At 42.8% G+C, this 24,516-nt stretch overlaps 2 protein-coding genes across 3 annotated transcripts in view; both read right to left on the bottom strand.

Annotated features, from left to right (window-relative positions):
* Nucleotides 1-4,391: 4,391 nt before the first annotated feature.
* LOC121296265 (rab11 family-interacting protein 4A-like) lies at nucleotides 4,392-10,618 on the bottom strand. Its single transcript, XM_041221605.1, has 5 exons — nucleotides 10,609-10,618; nucleotides 9,944-10,047; nucleotides 8,895-8,972; nucleotides 8,443-8,586; nucleotides 4,392-7,592 (listed from the first exon to the last, which is right to left on the bottom strand). Exons 1-5 carry the CDS (start codon nucleotides 10,616-10,618, stop codon nucleotides 7,476-7,478), a joined length of 453 nt encoding a protein of 150 aa, XP_041077539.1. The 3' UTR covers nucleotides 4,392-7,475.
* Nucleotides 10,619-10,685: 67 nt separating this feature from the next.
* LOC121296037 (rab11 family-interacting protein 4A-like) overlaps nucleotides 10,686-24,516 on the bottom strand; it is a 50,280-nt gene continuing 36,449 nt past the window's right edge. For both annotated transcript variants that reach the window (XM_041221186.1, XM_041221187.1), the window contains 9 exons: nucleotides 19,368-19,597; nucleotides 18,891-19,082; nucleotides 17,010-17,144; nucleotides 14,645-14,680; nucleotides 13,669-13,768; nucleotides 12,899-13,002; nucleotides 11,548-11,688; nucleotides 11,155-11,236; nucleotides 10,686-10,910 (listed from right to left, as the gene is read on the bottom strand). In XM_041221186.1, coding sequence (XP_041077120.1) covers nucleotides 10,701-10,910; nucleotides 11,155-11,236; nucleotides 11,548-11,688; nucleotides 12,899-13,002; nucleotides 13,669-13,768; nucleotides 14,645-14,680; nucleotides 17,010-17,144; nucleotides 18,891-19,082; nucleotides 19,368-19,597 — 1,230 coding nt within the window. In that variant the 3' untranslated portion in view covers nucleotides 10,686-10,700. The remainder of the gene's footprint in view (nucleotides 10,911-11,154; nucleotides 11,237-11,547; nucleotides 11,689-12,898; nucleotides 13,003-13,668; nucleotides 13,769-14,644; nucleotides 14,681-17,009; nucleotides 17,145-18,890; nucleotides 19,083-19,367; nucleotides 19,598-24,516) is intronic.

Here is a 24,516-nt window from a genome sequence, read left to right as displayed (position 1 = left end):
CTATTACATGGGAGCTCTCCAGATATTAACCCTACTACACCCTTAGAGCTTGAGAGTTTTGCAAAATTGTATAAAAATAAATACATAACCTTCCATTTTAGTTATTCACAGATTCGGTAGAGGTTTGACAAGCAACACTCTTACCCAGTATCACAGAACAGATCACACACTACAAACACCACACAATTAAAAAAAAAAAAGTTTGCCCCCCCCCCCCCCCAAATTTTTTTTCAAAAAGTAAATATTTTGCAGATTTTTTTTTTTTTGCCTGGGCGTAAACACACAAACAAGCCTCTTAAAAAAAAAAAAAAAAACCGTATAAAATAACCTCAAAAAGACTTCACTCTTCCCCATCCTCCGCGTCCTCAAACTGTCCCGGGACGGTAGGGGTGGCGGTGAGAACCCATCTCACCGGCGGAGCGTGGTGGGAAGCCGGGCTGTACAGCGTCTCCTCCTGCCACGGCAAACCATCCAGGGGACTCCTTTCTAAAATAATGACATCCTGTGCGCCTACAGCAGCGCAAACATCAAGGTTTATATGTGGTATAAAATGAGATGCACCTAAAACAGTCAATCACAACTCAAAAGATTAAAATGTTGTCAAGTAACAAACGTTTTGTCCACAGTTCTCTACTTCGCGTTTTACCTTAAAATTACACGGGTTCAAAAAAAAGGTGTATTTATACACGCTTTCAATGTATATACATAATGGGTACAGCCTTTCAGGAATATAGGTATCGATCCGATCAATCTATTTGCCGCGTTTATGTTTTTAACGGCCTACCCAGATTAACAGTGCTAGCCTCGGTCTACCTAATCTAGAGTAATGGTAGTCCACCACCCGATCAGGGTCTGGGAAACCAGCCATAAATGTAAAAAAAAAAGGTTTCATCACCATAGGGATGCGAGTCGTTGAGCTCTTCCTCCCAGTCTTCTTCCTCCAAAGGAGGGGTCAAATATTGCGTTGCCACCGGCCCGTCCAAATCGAGGTCCTGGTCTTCATCATTCATAGTCGTGGCTCTGGTAGTCTCTCCTGGGATCGACCATCACGGGCTGGAGAAGCAACTGATTATCACGGGCGATGACATCTATCTGCGGCCACATGCTTGCACCCTGCTGACCAGCACTCATTTCTTAAATACAATTTCACCACAGATATATTTACAGAGCTAACACCTAGCAGGCCTGCTCTGGTCTTTTTAAAATTAACTTTAAAAATAAAATTCCGCCTTAACTTTACTTGTAAACAAACGCCTTGGAACCGATAATATATCTTGATATAGTTAAGCAATTTGGCTCAAGTGATGTAAAAATTAAGAATAAATATATAATTTGTGTGGGATAGCTGTTACACGCGTTATTCCTCTCCGACTGAGGCCTTCTGATGACTTCACTGTGCAAAACGGCAGTTTAAGTCTGTACTTCATATTGTATTAATGTGCGGTCTTGAAAGCCCCTGGGCACAATATTACCAGCCTTACTTGAAAGCCCCTGGGCACAATATTACCAGCCTTACTTGAAAGCCCCTGGGCACAATATTACCAGCCTTACTTGAAAGCCCCTGGGCACAATATTACCAGCCTTACTTGAAAGCCCCTGGGCACAATATTACCAGCCTTACTTGAAAGCCCCTGGGCACAATATTACCAGCCTTACTTGAAAGCCCCTGGACATAATATTACCAGCCTTACTTGAAAGCCCCTGGGCACAATATTACCAGCCTTACTTGAAAGCCCCTGGGCACAATATTACCAGCCTTACTTGAGTTCGTCTCCTTCACGCACCTGCTAATCAATTTACAAAGGCGCTTCCGCCCTCACCTTCCGACCTTTTCCAACCAGGCAACATTCAAAGGCAGGTATTAATCCAGTACTAGGTGTGGGTGCACGGTACATCATTTGCAAAACCCAACACAGTACTGGTTAATCTATTATTAATGAAGTAGAACAGCATGCAAATTCAGTAGGTTATTTGTTGACATAGCAGAAGCATTCAAATATCGTTAAGTATAGTTCGTTATTAGTACTGTATAATTGACGCAGTACAACACTGGACAACGCAGGTGTGTTATTGTAGAAAGTACTGTTCTGAAAACCATTTAAAATTTGTATCTATATATATATATATATATGGTGTATGATCCAGCTGTGTTTTTAATGATGTATGTTTCATACAGCAATTGTTCAACTTCTTTTGCAAAACACAGTCGTTGTTCTTTATGAATCCTGCGATTACATGTTTGCACCAGCAGGGGGAGCATTCCTGCTCAGCAATAAATATTTGCACCGTTGCATTTTAGCAATAGAGAATACAGATTTAAGCATCGGCTATTTTTAAGGGTATTCATTTTGATAGGGTAAAAGCTGGATAAAACGAACCGTGCCACTCCCTTTGTAATATTTAGTTTGAGCCAATTTTGCGTGGTACTGTACAAATGTTTTTGCCTTAATTTGTTTTAATATATGTGATTTTTGCCACAGATCACAACACGGGTCTTCCATATCTATTCCTTTAATCATGCGGAAAAGCAATTCATTGTATTTACAGCACATGGTAATACAGCATCACTAGGTGTAGCGTTCAGAGCCCGTGTTCATACAAACCTCACAGAAGTAGAAAGAATACATTAAATGTGACAGGGTGGTTCAGCACAACAGTAAATCAATGCTTCTGCATGGCGCCGGGGATAAGGTTACAAGCAAGCGTGATGGAAACATATATAAAGAGGCAATATTGCTTTTATAGGTGCTCGTCTAGAGTTCAAATCAGATTGCATGAGCTGCACGCTTTTGCTAAAGCTTTGAGTATTCTTCAGCGGGAGAAAAATGAAACAATATAGAAATGCATTCTTTAAATGAGAAATAATAATTCCAAGGCAAAATGATCAAGAACTGGACGTTACCTTCAAACGTTAAATGTGTGTGTGTGAGGTTGTCTGACATAATGTATGCGTTTAATGAGAAAAGTAAAGAGTGGGTATTGTATTTGGATAGGCTAGCCTATGTGTATACCTTTGTAATGTGTGCAGACAGATCCTGTCTTTCATTCATTTGTTGCAAACCATGGTCCGCATTTCCTCAAGGAGCTCCAGAGGACAGTTTAACCCTATCCTTCCTTCCTTCACTTGTGTATTCCACAGCTGTTTTACTATCGACTCAACACAGAGGATGGGGGAGCTGTCTTAGTCTGGAAATGTGAACGCAAGCACATCACGGAGGTGATAAGTGTGGCAAATGAATAGCACTAGAACCAAATTGTTAAGATATGATCGATGTTATCGGTAGGGTGGCACCAGTGGTACTGGCAGCATTTTCATGGTTAAACACACCTTTGATATGAACAGAAAGCTGTAGCAGCACGATCTCACTGGCCTGCCTCTATCAGGACCACTGGGTTTATGTGTTCCAAACCCATTGTGCTGTCATTGGCTGACACTGCTGTGCTGTTTGCTTAGGGTACTGTTACATTTTATTCATAGCAATAAATTGGGATTATATCGTTATCCCACTGGCTTTTACTTTAAGGGTTTACAGCAAGTAGTTGATTAATTTACAGCAGCTGATTACCTGATCTATTTAACAGTGGGTATGACTTCACTGCATTTAAAACAGGTACGATCTAACAAGATTACCAGCCTGATAGATGGAGAGACCTGCCTCTCTGTCGCCTTGGTGTTTCTGGGTTAGTGATTGTGCTTTTCACTGCCTTTGTATGGGATTTGAGAAAAGCAATATTGCCCCATACAAATTAGAATGGGTTGCTAAAAGCAATAGAAACGTCCCTTTATCAGCCCCCAGAACAATTGGAGGTCGGCAGAATCAGTGAACAATGCAAAATAAATATTCTTAAACCACAAAACAGAAAAGGTGCAAAGGTCCCACTCTGTTCCCACAGTAAATGACCCAGCGCATTAGACAAGTTAAATACACTTCTTTTGTCAACCACATAATTCTTTTCTTAGGTTTTTTTTTCTTCTATTTTTTACAAAACTCAATAAGTTGCTTCTTGATCAAAATAAAAATGAGTGCTGGAGATTTTTCCCAGCACACCACCCTCTATGTATGACATCATTCCATTCCCCCCAAAACTGTAAAAAAAGAGTTTTTCACGTTGATATGTGGCACACAGATACAAATAAGAACTTGTTTTATATACATATATATATACAATTTACAATTTCTGAGTAAATGTTCATAGATTAGAACATACAAGTATCAAAGCCTTCTATAGAAGCTCTTCGACCGGTTTATTTGTTTTAAAATAATAATAATAATAATAATAATAATAATAATAATAATAATACAAGGTACAATCATGACACTTCTTGAGTAAAGGCACAAATACCAGAAAATAACAACATGCAAAAACACAATGCTGGATTGTGCAACAAAGCAAAACTAAATTCTGTCACAATATAGTTTACAGCATTTACATTTTCTCTACACACAACTCTTTTAAATAATGCATGTGCAACATTGACTGCTTCTGTAGCATCTCAGTACATTTTTTTTTAAACTTTCTATAAGAAATGAAACAATCACAATTAAGAATGAAATGATACATTTATGGCATTTACATTTAAGTATATGTTTGTTGTGCAAAGTTCACACCAGCTGAGGACCAAAATGTACCTGCTTCTTTATTTTCTCTTTATCGCGATTCCTCGCTCTAGTCCTGTCCTCGAAGGCCTGTGTGCAGTAGCTTGTCCTACAGTGATTGATGAGCATGTCTTTTTGTATTATATGTATTGTTTGCTTACTCGGAGGATAGAGGCAAGGTCTACGTTTTAGCTTTCAGAGCAGAAGACTAAATTCTGGTGACTTACACAATTACTCAAAGTTCCTAAAGTGGAGCGTGCTTCTCCATTGCTGTTCCCTGCTCCCTTGTTAATGTTGTTAACGGACTGTCCAGTGCATCCAGGCAGCACATTGCTGATGTACCATGGAATAGTGCCTGTGCTAGTGATGGATATTACTGGAGGGGGCTCCTGATATGACAGATCACTCTGATAATATGATAATCTGATCATGATAATATCCTGCACCAGCATTTCAGCACACTGTGGCTCACTGCTGCTACTGGCACATTAGTTATAACTAAGTAAACCACAATCATGTTGCATGAAATCTGCTGCAGGTTTCAAATCAGAATGATTTTCCTGATATCTGATCCAGATTGAAACCCAAGGATTCTGAAATTGTAGGACTTAGGACTTGAACCATTAAATAATGAAACCTCCACTCACCAGTATTAGAATAGCTGTCATTCACCACAGCACCACAGGACACTGGTACAACCACACATTGGCTTACTGGCCTGAGTGTACAGGATACAATCCCTTACACAAGTTTTGATCAAGGGAGGAGAGTGAAATCTTTCTTTCTCTCTTTCTTTCTCATTTCATGCCATGCCCACACTTAGAACCCAGCTGTACAATGTGTACCGCTACTTCATTCCCATCTGTCTTTCAAGGGCATAGATGAATAAGATCTGTATGAAAAAATACAGATTTTCTTTTTAATGATTCCTATAGCTTCTCTCTTTCAAAATATCACTATTTTCCTGTAACCATCACTGGGTTCTAGTTTTAACAGAAAGCATACAGTGTGTGTATATAGATATATATTCTTTTAGGTATTTTCATTATTATTACATTCATATTGACTGCTAAATCAATAGAACATTCCTGTGCTTGTAGATATTCCATCTATCCAGCAGCATCTGTAACGCTGTCTATTTTTACACCCCCAGCTGCTTACAGTGCGTCTCCCGGCCGTTCTTTCACAGCTGCTGCTGAAACACACACTGTGACCATAGGGAGCCCTGCAGTAGCCTGAGCTCTGGCCTCCCCCTGTCCTCTCCTAACTCCGGGACCCCCCCCCACCATTGAGTAGCAGCTCACTTCAGTCCAGCCTGTATCAAAGACCCCCTGAACAGCACCAGGTGTTACCAAGAGACTAAACCCTGGTCCAGCCGGGATAGTCTCGCAGAGTGCCTCACCACAAGTGGTCCCTGAAGCAACAGCCTTCTGGTTTTAGACCCCAAAGCCAATGCAGAGCTCTTTGTAGGTCCCATGCCTGCTCAGGCACTCTGCGTGGGATTCAAACCAAGCTACCAAAACCACCTACACTCCATATTACTAAAATCGTCCTGTCATTCTGACAGTGGTCCATTGCTTACGAACCACCCTGCATATAAGACTGTTTAGCTGGACAATTTGACTGCTCAGCAAAATTCAATTCTGGCGTCAGCAGACACGTTTAATTTTTGTATTCCTCATCAATCAGAGATGAGGATAGTTTCTGGTCATGACTACTCAAATGACCCATATTTACTGTAACACAAAACACTAAAAACTCAATGAAGTGCTGGGGGAGCGGAGCTTGATTAGGGCAGGGTTTGTTAGCTGGTGCCAAATTTTCTAAACGATATAGCTAATGTGTGAATGCAGTCTTGAGCGTGTGCAGTGCAGTGCAGTGCAGTGCAGTGCAGTAGTGTGGTTTATCCCTGCCCACTGGATCACAAAGAAGAACCAGCCCGACCTCCCTGAGCGTCTCCGGTCTCCGGTCTCCATCGTGAAGGACGACACCTCGGCACCACTCACTTCACTGCGTCACAAAGCTCCCCAGCCCTCTGATTGCTCACTGCTATCGAGCAAACTCCCTTAACTGTGAGTTCTTGTGAACTGTGAGGCTAGCCAAGCCTGGGAAGGGCCTATTTTACTGTGGAGTTCAACAGTCACACAAGATGCAAAGTGCTGCACGGTATACACTGTAACAGTCGCTAGCTCAGCTCCTGGGGTCCCCAAACCCTTCAAGTAGTCTCTGATGAAGCTGTGTGTCGACTGCACAGCTCTAATAGCAGCCTCCCTTCTGAATGTATCAGCAGCCCCTGCATGACATCCAGAACAAGAGACCTGCTTGTAGCACTCACAGTAAAACAGTTCAAGATCTAGCAGCTACATATAGAACCTGGGTCTATGAGGCACCACAGACTGTTACTGCGGAAGCACTAAAACACTGACACAATGCTGAGTTACTGGCTTAGCGCTGGCTTCATCTAACGCTGTACCTTCATGCCCAGAGGTAGGCTTTTTATCCAGTTATTATAATAGCATTTTCCAGTTATAACGACTACCTCTAAAAGCTTCTTTTAAGACTACAGCAGCCTTGACTCCTCCCCCCCCCAAAAAAAAATAAATAAAAAAATCGGGGAAAACAAAAAAGATTATACACATCTTCGTGATTCACAGATTACTACAGCAGGTATCGAAAACATCCCTGCAAACACAAAATGACTTTCTGAGCAGTAACAGCGGGTGGAGCAGCTGCAGGTGGTGTTGTTTTTTCATTGTTGCTTTGTGTACCTCTCTCTCGCTCTCGCTCTCTCTCTCTCTCTCTCTCTCTCTCTCTCTCTCTCTCTCTCTCTCTCTCTCTCTCTCTCTCTCTCTCTCTCAGTCCCTTACAGACACATTCCTAGTCCTTGATTTCCAGTATGGATGGATTGTGATCCAGGATAGCGAGAATGATCTTGTCCATGTATTGCCTCAGACGGAAGTTTATCTCCTCCTGTTCCTTCAGGGCTTCCATGAGCTGCAGGTGAAACAGAAACAGTGCAGTAAAACCATGAGGAAATTCAGGGGACTGGGGCCCTATTCACAGAACCTGAAGGACTGTTTTTAAGAACTGTTTTAAGAAGTGTTTTGTTTCATGAAGGGCAGTTCTGATTTTGATTAATTAAATCAAGTTTGTTCTTCACAAAACCTATTTATTTTAAAGAACTGTTTTACCTAAAGGAAATAAAAAAAAACATTCCTTAACCAGTCCTCGAAGTTTTGTGTTAATTCACCAAGCCACTCCCCTCCAGTGCAGGACTGACTGGCGGGATGGTCAGGGCAGGCCTGAGGTGCGTTCATTCACACAGAGATTCCTTATCGTTCCCTTGCCAGCTGTAGAGGTTAATCACACACTCACTTTGTAACATGAGCTGAGTGCAGCCCCTGCAATTCACAGGAAGAGACTGTAACACTGTGGGAATAAGTCAAAGCACAAACATCTGCCACAACACAGCACCCCGCTGTGCAAATAACCTCCTGCCACAGTCATGCAGGTATCTATTTTAAACTTGGGTACATACTTTATATAAACAGAAATAAAGCAATCACGCCTGTTAGACCACATGCAGAGTTTCTTTCTTCTGTAAAAGTGCACCGCACCTCTGTCTTAAAAAGGCCAAGGAGTTTCTCCCTCACCCCCTAAGACGAAGGGTGCTCCCTCCAGTGTAAGGCTGGCTTGAGGCATGCTTGCTGGGCAATGGGGGGGGGCACTCATATCGGCTCTACACTGTAGCAGATGTTGTGCCCCTGAATGCCATCGGCTGGCAGTGGATGAGCAGGAGAGCAGCATTCCTCACGCTTGATCACAAGGGCTCTAATTCGTTTACCTCATCTCTCGATGCGTTGTCGATCTCAGCGGCCAGAGACTGGGCTTTTGTGTGCGTTGCAAAGAGGTTCTTGGCTTCATAGAGACTGAGGCTTAGGATCTGTCCATTCAGATCATCGTTCTGCTCTCTGAGTTTCTGGTTCTCCTGCAGGATAGAAAAAAAAGGCAAGTTATGAGCTAATTGTTTCACAGAGCGAAAGGACTGAGGTTCCCAGGAGCTGCAAGGAGCGAAATGTTTCTACAAATGCACTCCTAGAAAGCAAATACAGATTGTTATTTTAAGACGAAAGCTTTCTTCTAAGTCAAAGCTGTAAGCTGATTGTTATTCCTGACACACATGGGCTAGTGACATGAACAGACAGTGACTCTAAACACAGTGGATCCTTGTTAGTTCAATACTGTTATGTTTTTTTTTTTTTTTTTTTTTTTTAAAGTCACACAAAATAAGTTTACCAGGAAACCGGGGAGAAGCAGGACCCCGCTGGAAACAATATGTTGAATTTCAGCTGGGATATCCTGGGAAATTAATTTCTGAATAAATAATAAAAAAAATAAGTTATAAAAGTAGGGGTTAATGATAAAGTAATACATAATAATAATAATAATAATAATAATAATAATAATAATAATAATAATAATAATAATAATACATAAAAATATGAGAATGTCATTAAAAGCAATCTCAACTGGGACTTAATTTGGAGAAGGGGTGGGGGAGAGGTCAGGACGGGACGGGACGGGGGTTGGCTCCTCACAAAACTTTTTTTTCTAATCATACACTTTAGGTGTACTTAGCTTCCTTTCAATAAAACAATGGTAGCTGTGGTTCTCTGAACAGCTCTGATAAGCATGGAGCCATGTGCTGTCACTGTGTTGTTTGCAAAGCGGTCTATCTCTCTCCCGTTTTAAAACTGGCAACAGAAAAGAAAGGAGTCCTCTGTCTTGAAGCTTGGAGCTTTCTCACTGCTGCCTGCTAGGCTAAAATAATTAAGTCAGAAAAAAAAAAAAGTGAACCAAATTGATATTCTTGGCAGCCGGTAGCTGGGTACTGTCCAAACAGTGCTGTGAATGGCTGGAGGCAGCAATCACCCAAACGAACCCCAAGATACTGGAAGGAGGCCAGGCATACACAGGGCTTAGACCCACAAGAGCCAGGAAGGACTCCTGAAGAACTCCTAATTAACACAATGCAACCAGCACTGCTGATCTGAAATGCAATGCTTGCTACAATCCAACCTTATCAAATGAGTTTTTTAGACGTTTCACAGAAAATGCAACAACTTACTGTGCTTGCACATGTAATTCGTGAATTAATCAACTGATCAAATTACCTGCAAAACAACAGCAGTCAGAACACATCACGCACGATTACAGGACAAAGGTTTTTTTTTTTTTATTTCCATGAAAGCTGAGGAGTCAGGCTGGATCACGCTTCAGTCTAAGGTGGTCGTGTGACGCTGGCGCAACCAGCTAGAGCTGAAAAAAAAAAAAAAAACCCACACCTGCTTGAGGCGCTTGATCTCCTTGATCTCGGGCTCCGAGCTCCATCGCGCCCAGAACCGCAACTTAGTCCTGAATTCAGACCTCCTCCTGGAGGACGGAGCTCCTGTCCCCCCCAGCGAGGTCAGAGGTCCGTCGACTCCACGAGGTGAACAGCTGTCCAGGAGTTCTCGACCTCCTCAGCTCTTCCTCGTTTCCCAGCCCCGCAATGAGCTGTCTGTTCCCCGGAGGAGACAAGGGGGGGGACCGAAACGGGGAGACCTCCCTTCCCCCCCTGGAAGGGGGGCCCCTCCTCTTGTCCCCTCTAACGACATTAGGTTCCTGATGGGGTTTGTAAAACAACGGAATACCCCAAATTGTTTGCCTCTGCAGAACCCCTACCTAGAACAAAGTCGGAAGGGGGGGACGAGGGGGGCACGGGGAGGAGAACAGGGACTGAGATTGCTGTAAAACAAGGAATACCCCAAATGTTTGCAAAAATATGTCTTGTTTCACAGACCCCGACTAGCACTAGTCTGGATGCTTTACCTTAAATAACATTAGCTTGTTCAAAATTAGTGATAATTGGGGTCTGTGAAACCAACCGATAAAGAATCATCCCATAACTTTAATAAACTCCGCCACAATTCTGAAGGTAAAATTCTAAGAGCCAGAACTGCTGGTCTACCTCTTATCATTTTACCTTGGTAAAATGATAAAAGTCTCATTTAAAGTCTCGTTTAAAGTCTCATTTAAAGTCTGTGTGGTAATATTGCTAGTTTAGAGGTGTGACCCATAATGCTCTCTCTCTCTCTCTCTCGCTCTCTCTCTCTCTCTCTCTCTCTCTCTCACCTCCTGCGTTGCCTCTCTCTCCTTCTGGAACTCATGCCGGTTCTGTCTCAGCTTGTCCATCATCTTCTTGTACAAATCCATCTCATCCTTCAGCCGCAGGCTGGTGTCCTCCAGCTTGTATGTCATCCGCTGCCTTTCCTGGGAATAAAACGCACAACCGGTTCATGACGTGGAAATACATGAAGAGGCGAGGGGAGCGAAAGGTAACCCCTCAGCTCCCCCTTGTGGCTGCATTGATATAATCTGGAGATTGATAACAGCCGCATAGGGAGGGTTATATAAAGGTTTTTTTTTTAATTTTTATTATTTATTAAAAACTGTTTAATAGTCTAATATGTCATATTCTTGTTTAGAAAACAAGTCCAAAAGACCAAATAATTACCTCATCCAGTTTCTCTGTTTGTGATTTTAATCTGTTTACGCTGCTGCCCATTTCCCCGTTTTCATCTTCCAGTTGCTGTACCCTGTGGAGATGACAGGATTCAGACAATAAGGAGATGGTCCTGTCAAATTCACCAACAACAGCTGAGAAAAATCAAGAACTGCAAACTTGATTTCACTTACAAAAAGTATTAAAAAAAAAAACAACAAAAAAACACATGCTTCTGTGCCCTCTAAGGCACAATAATTTGGTTTAGTAAGATGCATGCTATACTCTTACCTTTTGCAACTGTGCCTCCTTCATACTTTCCTTTATGTTCCTACATGACGTTTAAACTTCCTAATGCTGCATGTCCCTATCTTCAATAGCCCAGTGCCTCTTCTCAGCCCGTACCTGTTGTTGAGCAGCTCTATCTCTGTGCTCTTCTCCCTCTCCATCTTCACGTAGGCCTCTCTGTGCCTCTTGATCTCCTCCTCCAGCACCTGCTCTGCTCGTGCCTCCTGGTCCTTTATCTGCTCCTCCAGCTCATGAACTCTGATCACACAAGCACGACACCCAGTGTCAAAGGACTGCTCACCAAAACCTTTCCATACCCAAATATCCAATTATGTTCCCTCATTGCAGCAACTCCCCACAGCAGCTCAGGAGACCTGATGGTCAGTGGCTGTCCTCCGATCCCATCTCCTCTTCACACCCAGTAGCTTGGCAGCAGTCAGTGAGCTACCAGCCTCTTGAGCTCACTGGCACTGTGCTAGTGGGGGGGGGGGGGGGGGGGGGGGGGGGGGGGGTTGCTGTCTGTTATTAGCTTTAACAGTATTACTGGTCATTCTGCTGATGATCAATTGAAAGACTGGAAGCTGCAAGAGCGAGTAATGCAGGGTTAATGATGACCTGGGGGAGAGCGCGTACAGCACTCGCCTCACCGAGCTGCATTTCTTTCAGTGGCGTCACATCCACAGATTCAATGCGTTTGTTAGTCTGGCTGGCTTGCTGCTCAATGAGCTCAGTGTCATATTTTATAACAGCTTCTAAAGGTTAATCAACTTTATGGCTTTTTTAACACTGCTGTCTGCAAGCCTGCCTGGCTCCTGAAACGCAGTGACGGAGGGGCGGTGGAAGCATGAGTCACTACTGCAAAAACAAGAACAACAAACTGGACAAGGTGTGCTTTGTCTCTGATGAAGTTGAGCGGACAGCAGGCTGTGGAAGGGCACTGAAAACGAGCATCGGGGAATCCTATTTCAATGAGAAAGTGGACATCGTTGTCGGACGCTGTTTATTTGAACCCCAGTTCACCAGCATGCACAGATGTGGAATAAAGCGACTTGCCTTGGAGTATAACCACACATGCTGTGGCTTACCATCTGCTGAATGCTGGAACTGACACAGAACAGGCTATATGGAACACAAAGAACCAAACCAATGAAACCTCCATCCAGACCCTACAGTAGTTCATGATCTCCTTTGACCTGCTACACCTGGAGTGGATGGCCCTCCAGGACCAGGATTGGACACCTCTGCTCTACTGTATGGGCAATTAATTTTATTGCATCTTTGTGTATGTTCCCCATGGCTTGTTCTGTGCCAATGCCAAACTTCGGCACTCTACATCAGCTAGATAAGCCACAGCACATGAGTAGATTCCCTAAGCGACTACACCAGCCCTGTGTATCTCCCCAAATCATTTCCCTGCTTCCCCCTCGTCATGCAAGGTGTTTGTTGCAGATGGTTATTGCTGCCGTACCTGTGCACCAGTTGTGTGTTCTCCTGCTTCAGCTTGCCCTTCAAGTCCCCGTTCAGCGAGCTGTCATTCTCCAGCTCCGTCACCTTCTTCTCCAGAGAGCTCACCTGAGGAGCGTTTCCCAAACAAATGAATCCCGTCCCTGCGTCAAAGCGCCTCTCGGGACAAAGCCAGCTTTAGTAAAATACTAGCAAACCTGCATCACATGCAAATCAAGCACGCAGCTGCCTCCAACACACTGCACATGCAAGTTCCTCTTTGGTAAATAATGGGATCCTAAGAGGTGCTGTACCATTTAATTCTTTAATAGAAAAGCAAATGGGAATACAAGACACAAAGAGGGAGGATGTTAAAATGTTTGGATTCAAACAGTATCTTGGGGTATCTGTTGGGGCTCATGCAATATCGTAGCCAACACTCCCATACATATTTGATTTATTCCTTATGACTGACAGATCTCTTTAACGGAAATCTGTTTGGAATCGAGGACAGCACTGCTTTATATAACTCCCTTTGTGATTAAAACTAAAATCCATACGTTATAGAACACACCCCAGACACTTTACAGTACATAAGCAAACCCCTGTGTCTTTAACGCCTACGTTGAAAAACCTCTATCTCTATAGAAGCTATCTGAACACTGCAATAGAACAGAGGTGTAAAACTCATGCTAACATATTTACTTGATTAAGCCACATGGTTTTGCAGGCACAGCATTCCTGAAACACACACGCAGCTCCTGCATCGAGAGACACTGAGAGCTTCTTCCTTACCTTCTCGGTGATGTCGTTGTCACAGGAATCAATGCTGTCTCTGAACAGATCCTCTGTGCTGCCATTGCTGCTGCTGAAGTTGCTGTTGTGAAACAGTTGCCTGTGAGAAAATGAAACGCACACACATTTAGCAAGTCAGCAGATCAGGAAGCTTCCATCCCATAACTGTGTGCCGAACATCGCAGAGCATATACATTTGTAGCAGAGTAGGGAGGGGGATAAAATCCTCCCTGCCAAACACACATGCAAATGTGTGTTATTGTTCATTTGTTAATTGTTTTGTTAATTTGTTTAATTGTTTTGACAGTTGGCAAATTATTATAAATTAGCTGCAGCTGCCTATACTTGTTTCTGTGGAGAACAAAAACCCCACAGAGCATTCACTTGAGACTGCCAAGGAGAAGGAAGCAGGAAAGTGTGTGCCCTGTTTCCGAGCAGTCACAAGTGTGAGTACTATGTGTTTGTCTACCGGTAAACAGCTTAGCTGTCCGGTGTGTTAGTTAGGAAGATCCTGGCTGTTTAGTCAGTGCTCTGAAGGAGCTCTGTGTTTATTTTGTTTTTGTTTATTTTTGCATTATTAAAAGTAAAAGCACTTGAAAGTAAGTTCCTGTGTTGAGTGCCTCTCTGTTACAAAATATAGCAAATAACAGAACCCCCCCACCCCCCCACACACGACAGAAATACAATCTTCTACAGTTATTGTCAATGAGCTACAGACCAGTTAGTTGAGCCAGTAGCAAGCATAAAACAGAGGATTTGTTAAACCTGGTTCTTTAGCCATTCCATTTGTGTGCCCCAGACCCTCTCGCAACTTCTAGATTTAAGAGTTTGCTTGTTTCACAGTTTGAGGCGTTACACTTCCTAAAAACACATGCAAGTTCTGGTTCTGTGGGGTTATTTGTACATCTTTGCACATCATCGTGTATTTCATTGGGATTAACCTTTTACAAAACAAGAGGCTTTGTTAGTTACTTACCGTCCAAAGGCGGTGCTTGTTATTTTCCTGTTGGGACTTGAAAAAGAGAAAGAAAAACGCACGTGAGTAAGCTAACTGGCATAGTTTTTTAGGCAATAAAACCTAAAAGATAAATGTGCTTTTCTTAGTTTTCTAGTCGTACAGGAAAATAAACTATCCTGAAACAACAGCACTGAGCAGAGATATGCTTTCCGGAGGAAGGGTGCGATGCACGACATAAATAATCGACTGTACCAGCAGACCTTACATTTACTTTAGCAAACGGGAATCGCTTTTTGCTTCACATGCATTATGGCCCCACTTCTATTCGATTTTAGAATAATATAAACACACATGTTTAACTTGTCCAATATTTTGACTGGATAGCAGCATCATCGACATTGAACCAGGTTAAAGAGTACCCCACGTCCACTATGTGTAATGCATGAATTTATCTATATATGAAAACGTTCGATTTCCCCAGCTAATTGAATTGGGTCCACTATCTCCACTTTCCAGCAATGCATTTTTCTTCTCTGTGCACAAGACCATGCATAAAGAAACATCTTGGAAGCTACAGGCAGTGTTGCAAAAAACCAGAGGGAGACCTGCGACTTTGATCACTGCTGGACCGTAGCATTGTCCGACTCTCAGCATTCAAAGCACTATGCTGTGTGCAAGCACTACATGGATTAAATACATAAACAGACGGGCAGCGCGGTACAGGCTGGGGTACATCCAGCACTTCTCTTAGCAGAGCCTGTAAAGATTAAAAGGATTCTTCAGTGCTGTTAAATGTTTATAAGCTGAAAGGTGGGGCATCTTTGACAACCTATCAATCGTCCCAGTTTGCGTTCCCAGCCCTGTTACACAATCACTCGGAACCAGATACCTTTTTGTTCTCTAGTCAGGTCGGAAAATCTAATCAACTCTTTGCCAGGTAGAGACAGCACTGAATCTATACAATACTTTGCTCTGTATTCAGCTTAACTCGCTCTCTGCTGCACTCAGACTGTACTCTGCATAGTTCTGTTCCAGCCTGCCTTGTTCATGCACTCTCTTAAACAGCCCTAAACCCAGAGGTGCTGTTTGATCAGCAGGTTTTAGAAGATGCTACAGAATTTAAGATGAAGGAGTCTAGCGCTCTAAACCCTTCATCAAATCCCCAATACCATCCAAGATTGAATGAATGATCTGTAGAATGCGGCTCCTCTTTCTCTCACACATTGCTACAGAGCAGAATTTTTTTTTTTTTCAATGAGGTACCATCACAGTTAGTGTGCACTGAAACTGCAGTTTGAATGTTATAGAGATCTGAAATTGCCTTTACTGTTAATTTCCAGTGCAATCAATACTAAATTGTCTTTCTTTAATGAAACAGTAATAACATTTAAAACACTTGGGACAGATCAGGGCTGTATTAAAAATACTGCTGGGATACCTTCACAGTTGCAGTGCATTATCAGATCACAATAATACCAGCAATAACAGCACAATTGATTTGGAACACATATGTCATTATTTTTTGGTCATAAAATCGATGCAGCAGAGTGCCTGTATTTTTCACTGTGTTATTACAGATAATAATTTTGTTCAACGCTTGGCAATCGAAAGCATCTCCATAAAAAAGCCTGCGATGCTAGCCTGTAGGAAACCGATGCTACACGAAACCTGACTGCAGTGGCTAGTCATGCTGTCAGCGTTGATTGAGCAGCGTGTGAGCGATGCACATTTTTTAGTGTGCTTCTTCTCAGTTTTCTACATCCCCTTGCATTTTTTGCCAAGCTTCTCTCATGATTATCCTGTGCATTTACATAGGTTACCATGGTTTGCCACAATTTTTTAATACGCTTTACAATATCTCTCTGGGCTTTACAATGCTTATCTATGCTTTACCATGCTTTCACTGTGCTTTATTACACTTTGCTGTACTTTTAGTATGGGCAACTTTTTATAAGGGCTCCCTTATTGACTGACATGACTTCAGCTATTATACTTTGAACTACAAGACATTTAATTTGCTAAAGCATCTTTTGAAACTTTACAATTGAGACCTACTGAATGTAGACAATTGAAGTGCATGCCAGGTAAGATGTATGGAATTCAATTGTTAACTACAATCAATGTAATAAAAGCCCGCTCCAACCTTCCATTAGATTCAATTTTTTTTACTTTGATTTGGGTGACTTCCTACAATGAGGACACAACACGCACACACACACGCATGGATGCACGCACACACACAGGACTAAAGACTACCCTGCCTGGGCACGGTCCGAACAACACACACAAACTTCTTGAAGAATCCAGGGAACTGCTGAAGACGGACTCAAAGGATGTGGACAACGCATGGTCCTCAGCATGACATGCACAGCCTGCTCTGTACCTGTTGGCTTTCAGGTTCTTCAGCCTGGCCTCCAGGTCATTGAGAAGATTGATTTTCTTGCAGCACTGGGAGCAGTACACATCCAGCAGGTCATTGTTGTAGATGTGCCTCATCTTCCTGGGGGTTTGGCCAGCACTGTGGAAAAACACAAAAAAAGCCATTGTATTATGTGAAGCTGTACAGGTGTAGGGATTGAAACTTAATCATCCTTTGCCCTATCTTTAATCTGCATTTGTATCTCTTTCATTGTGCCTTCCCCTCTTAGTTCAAGCTGCTCATTTCCATTAACGTTTGCACCTTTACCTCTCTGCCTGTCCCAATGTTTCAGCAAAGAAACTGGCTGACGCAGCACATGTACAGTAAGTGGAGCTGAACATGACAAGGATGTTGGGTGCTGTAACAAGGATGAATGGAAATGAAATACAGAATATGGAGTCTAAAAACCTTAGGAGCCTTTTAATACCAGTACCAACAGAGAGTGCATCCACAGGACAGCCTTTGAGATCTCTGAAGGAATTCTAACACCGAGGATCAGCTAAGGTTAACTGCTTTACCACACCTTGCATTAAAATGCATGCACTGTCATCTATCTGTGGAGAAAGGTTTGTTTCGGTAAAACTAATCAGTCAACTCACTTAATGAAATTAACTCCTCCCAAAGGCACTGTATACTGTATGCAAATGTTAGGCAATATCAGCAGTGCTGTCAGGCAATTAGCTCTCCTTTCATTTGCAGTATGACCCGGACAACTTTCTTATTAAGCACAACGCCCCAACTCCCTATTGTAAAGTTATAATTGGAGCCATCAGTGCAGTTATCTTGGCAGGTAAATGAGTAGGAAAAGGGTGGTTTATATAACAGTATCCTATGATCAATTTAAAGGATTTTTAAAAGCAGTACCCCTTTTAAATTTTTACCACAGTAAATATGCATGGTATTGTTGGAGTATATTATGCTTTATTAAACTTTTCTATGCTTTTGCTATGCTCAAGAGTATAGACTGGATGCAAACAGGGGCTTGTGAAGTGAGCAGCTTGGCGAGACTCTTGCTCTTTCTGCTTCAGATTTTGAGCAGAGGGAATAAGATACCCATCATCCTCAGCGATCTTAGCCAATTGCTTCAGGCTAGGAATATTCAATCCAGTCTCTGCAATCTGCTAGATGTATCCAGGCGGTCAAGCAGTTCTCCTCGTTGCAGCAGCAGGATTACAAAATAATACAGACGAAATAAAAAAAAAAAAACCCTGCTATAGTCAAAACTTCAAAACTTTTTGAGATGTGCACCTGCGGCAAACTGCAGATCTAAGGGACTGGAAGCAAAGCAGCTGATTCCACTGGCTGACTGACTGTATTTAATTATATCTGCAATACAATTGCCCAGCAGCTGTGGGGTTCACTGCAGAGCGCTGAGATCAGAGATCACTGTGGGGTCCTGCAGGAGAGGAGTCGACTAGACTGCCTTCAGCAGAACAGATCCATCAAGACCCAGAGGAGCCTCCGAGTCAGGTAAGCTGCCTTCCCCTCCATGCTCCGCAGGGATCCCTCTCTTACAGAAACACCAGCAGCAAACATCTTCTGTACTGTCCCTTGACGTTTTTAACTTGTTAATCCTTTGCTATTTAAAAAGATATGCTTGTTGCCTTTCTAAGCCTTTTTCAACCAAGGCAGAAATGCTGGTCACACCCATCAGGGACCCTGATGAACTAAATGCCATTCAAACTGATATAACATCATATCATGCCAGTTTATCCCCAGGCGCTTTCCAGAAGTATAGCTATCTTCTAGGCCAGCAGAGAAAATTAGTAACTTTGCAAAAAAACTACTACAAATGTAAATAAAATGGGGCAGGCTGAGAGTCTGTAAGGGACTCCCTGGACTCGCCTGGAGGAGACGGAGGAGCCAAGGTCAGAGAAGCCGTTGGTCCTGGTTTCGTCGTCAGGGCAGGGGCTGCTGGGAGTGTAGTCCACATCCTCCCCCTCCCCGTAGTCCTCGAACTGCTCCTCGTTGCTGATGAGCGAGGCGGTGGAGTGCGTGGACAGGTCCGACGCAGCCGAGAGGTTGTGTGGGATAGACCTGCGACACCAGAATGGGGACAGAATGAGTCAGACAGACATAGCTAACACTTGACATGAAGTGTCTCCAATTACTGTGCATTTACATAGTAAACACATGTGTACTTACACATGATTACAAGGTTATTAGGCATAGTTACACTGTACACAATGTGGAAATCTGTTTACACTATATATAAGGGGGAGCTTACTGAGTGCACCACGGCCCTTTTTGATTGATTGGACACCCCTGACCTAGATGAAGTGAGAATGCCCTGCCCAGCTGTAACCCCATTGTTGAACTCACTTGTCTGTGGGAAGGAAGAGCCCCCCCAGCCCCTCCTCCTTGTCCTCTCCCCTGCACAGGTCGGAAGCCTCAGAGCTGTGCGTGCTCCCGATGGCGCTGTCCATGTCCGACTCACGGTGGCTGTCTCTCTGGGGCAGCGTCATGCCGTCCTCATCAGTGGGGAAGATCTCGCACTCTCCGTACGCTTGATCACAGACCACGTAGGGGCGTCCCAGCACCTCCTCCCCTCGCTGCGGAAACAAGAACTGGATTAGCTGGGGAACTGATTTATTGCACCCACGCAAGGTGCTTAATGCAACAGATTCCCAGAGGGTAGGATGAGAGGCATACTTGGAAGCTGAGTAAATAAGTTTAGAACAGCACTGTTTTAGGCATGGAATAGCAAGTACAGTGCCCCCCCACCTCCAACTCAGGAGCCATGGTTACAAGATGCTGCTATTTGTGTTCTACCTTATAACTGGTATGAAAGTGCTTTTGCATGATCTCTGTTGGGAACACCCCCTCTTAAAATAAGACTATAAAATAACATAACCACTTAAAGCCTCATTTAAAGAATGATGTCAAGCCCGCTGTACAGTATCACCATTTACCTTTAGTTTTAATTAACGGGATTGGTTGTTTATTCAGTTTTTTGCACATGGGATGGGATGAGCACTATGGACCTCCTAGAGTTTGGGAACCTTTATTGACTTATTAATGGACACCATTTCCACTAGCCTTATAAATCCCCTCCTTGTCTCAGCATTTAACACATTGCAGAAGAGACAATGTGATAAAGAAAGCCTCTGCATCACTGTGACATTTATTATAATTATTTTTAATAGTTTATCCTTCCCACACAAACTATATCTAAAGTGGGCATAGAGATTTGAAATTACATTTCCATAGTAACGCAAATGCACAGCGCACAGCGCACAATGTTACTGGAGAAACTGGAGGGTTGTCGGGATGCTGAATCCCAGGAAACTAAACTGGTTTCAGCAGAATAGAGGCAGCACACATGGCCATACAGTAATGATGCAGGGGATTAAGTGATTCAATTAGTAGGACCTCTGAGGTCTGTTTAAATCAATTTAATAACGGACAAAAAACCTGGACTGGAAGGTATCACACTGCATTCAGAGGGCATTATTTAGGACTCTCATTGCATAGCAGTTTGATCCATTCCGCCTTTTTAGTGTGATTCAAAGTGCTGAGCCATGCCAGGCAGACTACAGAATTGTAGTACAGGGCTCAAATGATTACCCTATCCTCTTAAATATTGCGCATTCGACACCCGTTAAAGACACCCTTCATTCACAATCATGTTTTTAAAACGCTCTTTATTTTTGTGTGAGTAAGTCTAAAAACCTGCAGTGGCTCAAACTGCTGCTCAACTTGATCCCTAAACTTGCCCTGGTTTGCAATGCATGTTGTAGTGGATTTACTCTCCGCTATCCAAAGAGACTCAGGATTCAGATTTATTATCAGCTCTAGTTAATCAATGTATACAAGGGAAGAGTCTACAAGAGACTGTTAACCCAAGTGGCGTTGCAGTTGATATTTGTACAAGCTTGAAAATCGGGTGGGTCTAGTCTCTGTTATCAGAAAGTTTCAGTAGGACAATAAGCACAAGTTAAGATCAAAACAGAGCCAGTGTTATCAAAGGGCCTAGGGGTGAGGTGTAATGTTGTCCAGAAGCTCGAGGGTTAACTGCTACCCTTAGCTGAAGTAATCACTCTAATCAGAGTAATCAGACTAAAAAGCATTTCATATTCAGTTAGATATATATCTTCAGAATTTAATAATTTTCCTCCACACTGGGCTCAGTTAATGGTGCGACAGTGCTTTTCATATGAATAACTTCACTGTTTGTTGTATAAACCAGTGAGCTTCTGTTTGATACACAACAGAAAAAACCTGTCCACCCAGATCTATTCCGCAGTGACATCCTGAAACCGAATCTGTCACTGAACCCTGCAATGCTGTCTCCAAGCCTTCTCAGGGTTATGTAAGACACAGCGCCTGTAAACAATACCTGCACCGCTCTCTGGGCTGGTGACAATGCAGCCTTTCAGGGTAACAGCACTGTAACATTACACTGAGCAGGGCAAGAGCTGCTGGGAAAGGAGTCCGATTAAAACAGCCTAGTCTAGAATGAAGGTTTTTAATTGTGTTCCTCCTCCAACCCCTCCTCCCCCTGTGTGGGATGTCCCAGGTACCACTTGTGTTTCAAGGGTCTTCCAATAAAAAGAATGAATTGGGGTCAAGCAACTGCCCTTTGATCTCTTGGAATGCCTAGCTCTCCAAGGCAGCTTTAACACACAGAGTATAAACTGACAACAGTAAGATAAGTCACTCTGGCTCATAAAACTAAACTAGCTGCTCAGTATAGAGTTAATAATGATGTCTTCTTCATAGGATCAGCTCGTGTACAAGGCTCCCATTTAACCACAATAGCAAAGATGCCACTGCTACTGTTCTGCATCAGTAATTACCAGCATTAACTGCAGGACACAACTGCACAGCGTTTATGGCAGTCAGTTACTGAGTTACAAAGTAAAGCATTCCAAGGTCCCTCAAGCATGCTCACGTTGTTGGATTCCTATTTTGTACGTGGCTTTTTGTTGTTTTTAAAGTAAATTACAAACAGGAGCAACTGCTTGAAGATATAGCACTTTGATCCCCAAACCGCTCGAGGACGCCCATATTTAAACTCATTCCTGTTGTGGAACTGGACACAACGGGCATTCTCGAAGCGGAATCTGGAATCTGGAATCGAAAGAGTTGATTATTGTTGTTGCACAACAAAAAGGAAGATAACGGGAGTGACAAGACAGCCAAGATAGAAAGCGTTGACTAGACGGGGCTCACAGCAGAGAAGAGGCGATAAATCTGGGTCTTTGTCAAGACAGCCTCTTAGCATTGTGCAGGAGCTGGCTAAAGAAGGCCACCCACAGAGCAGCCAAGTCTCAATACTGAGCTCCAGAGCTGGGGGTGCCTAGCTCCTTCCTGCAATCTTCACATTTCAGTTACATAGTAAATGCCAACCACTGAATAAAACTCTTAACAGTGTTTAATATGCCCATGGCAAGGTCTCATTGCTGTAAAACTGTCTTATAGCAGTCACATTCTAGTGGATTTTTTCATACTTTTTATGTCCTTCTCAATGATACCGCAGGGACGGAAATAAGACTCCCGTTGCATAGCAGTTTAATCATTTTCCTGGTTTAACAATGAGTTTAATAAGACATACCTAAGCTTTTTAACAATCCATCGTGGCTAATGAGGTTTGTATTAAAATCTGGAATGAGTGAAACTGCTATGCAATAGGAGTCTTATTTCCATCCCTGTATGAGAGAATTATTCAGTTTTCAACAGCCACTGTATAGCGCACAGAATTTCCACTCTATACTAAGCTGTAATAGCCAGCTCTATGAGCGCTTACTTGCTGTACACTGAAGTTTAGGTATTTCTGTACTTTCCCGTTTGCTTGGCAAGCCAGTGGGAAAAAAACTGGTTGCTATGGAGACAATCTCCCCGGAAAGAAAGAGCTGCTGTTTGAAGGGAAGGCGCTGGCTCCTGGAACAGGTTTTTATTGCAGTTCTCTTTGATACCAAGCTGCTGTTGCAGCTACAAACATGAACGGCTTCAGATTTGCCCTCTTTTCTGTTTCTGAACAAACAGCTGATGCGCAATTGAGACAACAGAAACAGCATTGGCAAACATCATGCAGCAATCTATAAGGGTTTAAAGCACAGTTTGTTCTGCGCATGGAGACCTTGAAACACACAGTCGTAAAAATCAGCAGAAACAAATCAATACAAATTCCTTGACCAAAATTTTGCCTTAAAGACTATCCGTAAACCTGGTAAATGTATTTGAGTATTTCTACATGATTTCAGCTACCATTACATCTGATTCACTTTTTATTAGGTTCACTCACGGTTAGGCAGGCATGTCGACAGTAAACTGAATCCTATATTTTAAGTCATTAATTGATCGTTTCAGTGTTTTTTGAAGTGTAAGTCACTGTATTAATTTGTATTAGTTTATATCTAAAATTGTAACCTGCAGTCTACAGTCACACCATGTTAACTTTGAATCCGGATGCAGCCCACAATACTGGCAGCATCACAACAGTGTTTCAGCACATTCACACCCCCTAGAACCTCATCACCGCAGCCTGTTAGCATCATTTGCAAGACTTGAAACTCACACTAGCCCTGCACCCAGTCACGGCTTTCAGAATGGTCCATGTTTAGCTATGTTATTAATAAATGACCAGGTGCCAGGATTTTGAAGAATCACACCACGTGCTCTGAATAAACTGATCACAGCATGACTAAGTCACACCTGAGCCTGTGTGTTTAATACAGATACTGTGAATTTCAAGCCACTGTTATTCAGGTTCAGCAGGTATTTGGACTGCAGTCCATTGTGAAAGTCTGCCTTATGTAATGGAAACCTCTCCCTGTGAGGTAAGCTGCAAAACATACAAAGAGCAGGGAGTGGTAATAAAGACTGCCCCTCCTTGCAGCTGGAAAGAGATTTCAGCAGCAGCTCAGAACAGCCGCAGAGCTCTGGGTGCACAAGGGGAGAAAGCATCCTGCTACCTTTGCCAGACATTTCAGTGGTTAAGAATAGGTACGAGGCTTTCAATACAACTACTTCTACTCTGAAGATACTAAAGGTTTCAGGACACTGCTTCACACATGCATTGCTCTTGTACTTCAGACAAGAGCAGAGCCATTGACAAGCCTTGAAAGGTCAGGATGATTTTGCATTTCCATTTGGCTGTGCATTTCAATAAAGTAAAGCAAAACGCCCAGATAGACAAACAACATATAAAATAAAACACACACACACACACACACACACACACACACACACACACACACACACACAGATAAGATATGTGACTGATCAGAAAGACACATATTATCATACCATACTTCTAGATGGCTTTTTTAAAAAACTGTTTATTTTTGCAGTGTGTTTATTCATGGCTACATGCTTTTAGTGATAAAACATTCACATTTTAAGCAAGGACATTGCTAATCGCTTGAGGTTTGCCCTCAAGCCTTTACAGCCAAGAGCACAGTTCTGTACAGAATGGATTTCGATTCGTTGCCCTTCCAGTGACAAAACTAGAGCGAAGAAGCTTGCA

The sequence above is a fragment of the Polyodon spathula genome, chromosome 21, assembly GCF_017654505.1.
Source record: "Polyodon spathula isolate WHYD16114869_AA chromosome 21, ASM1765450v1, whole genome shotgun sequence".
Taxonomy (NCBI): domain Eukaryota; kingdom Metazoa; phylum Chordata; class Actinopteri; order Acipenseriformes; family Polyodontidae; genus Polyodon; species Polyodon spathula.
The sequence above is the reverse complement of the archived record's forward strand: the minus strand, read 5'-3'. Positions and strand labels throughout refer to the sequence as shown.

What these genes read in the sequence shown, in the direction of transcription:
- LOC121296265 (XM_041221605.1), bottom strand. An exon ending in AGATCAAGCGCCTCAAGCAG is followed by an intron (nt 8,973 to 9,943) that starts GTGTGGGTTTTT and finishes TTATTTATTCAG; the next exon opens with AAATTAATTTCCCAGGATAT. An exon ending in ACAACGCATCGAGAGATGAG is followed by an intron (nt 7,593 to 8,442) that starts GTAAACGAATTA and finishes TTTCACCTGCAG; the next exon opens with CTCATGGAAGCCCTGAAGGA.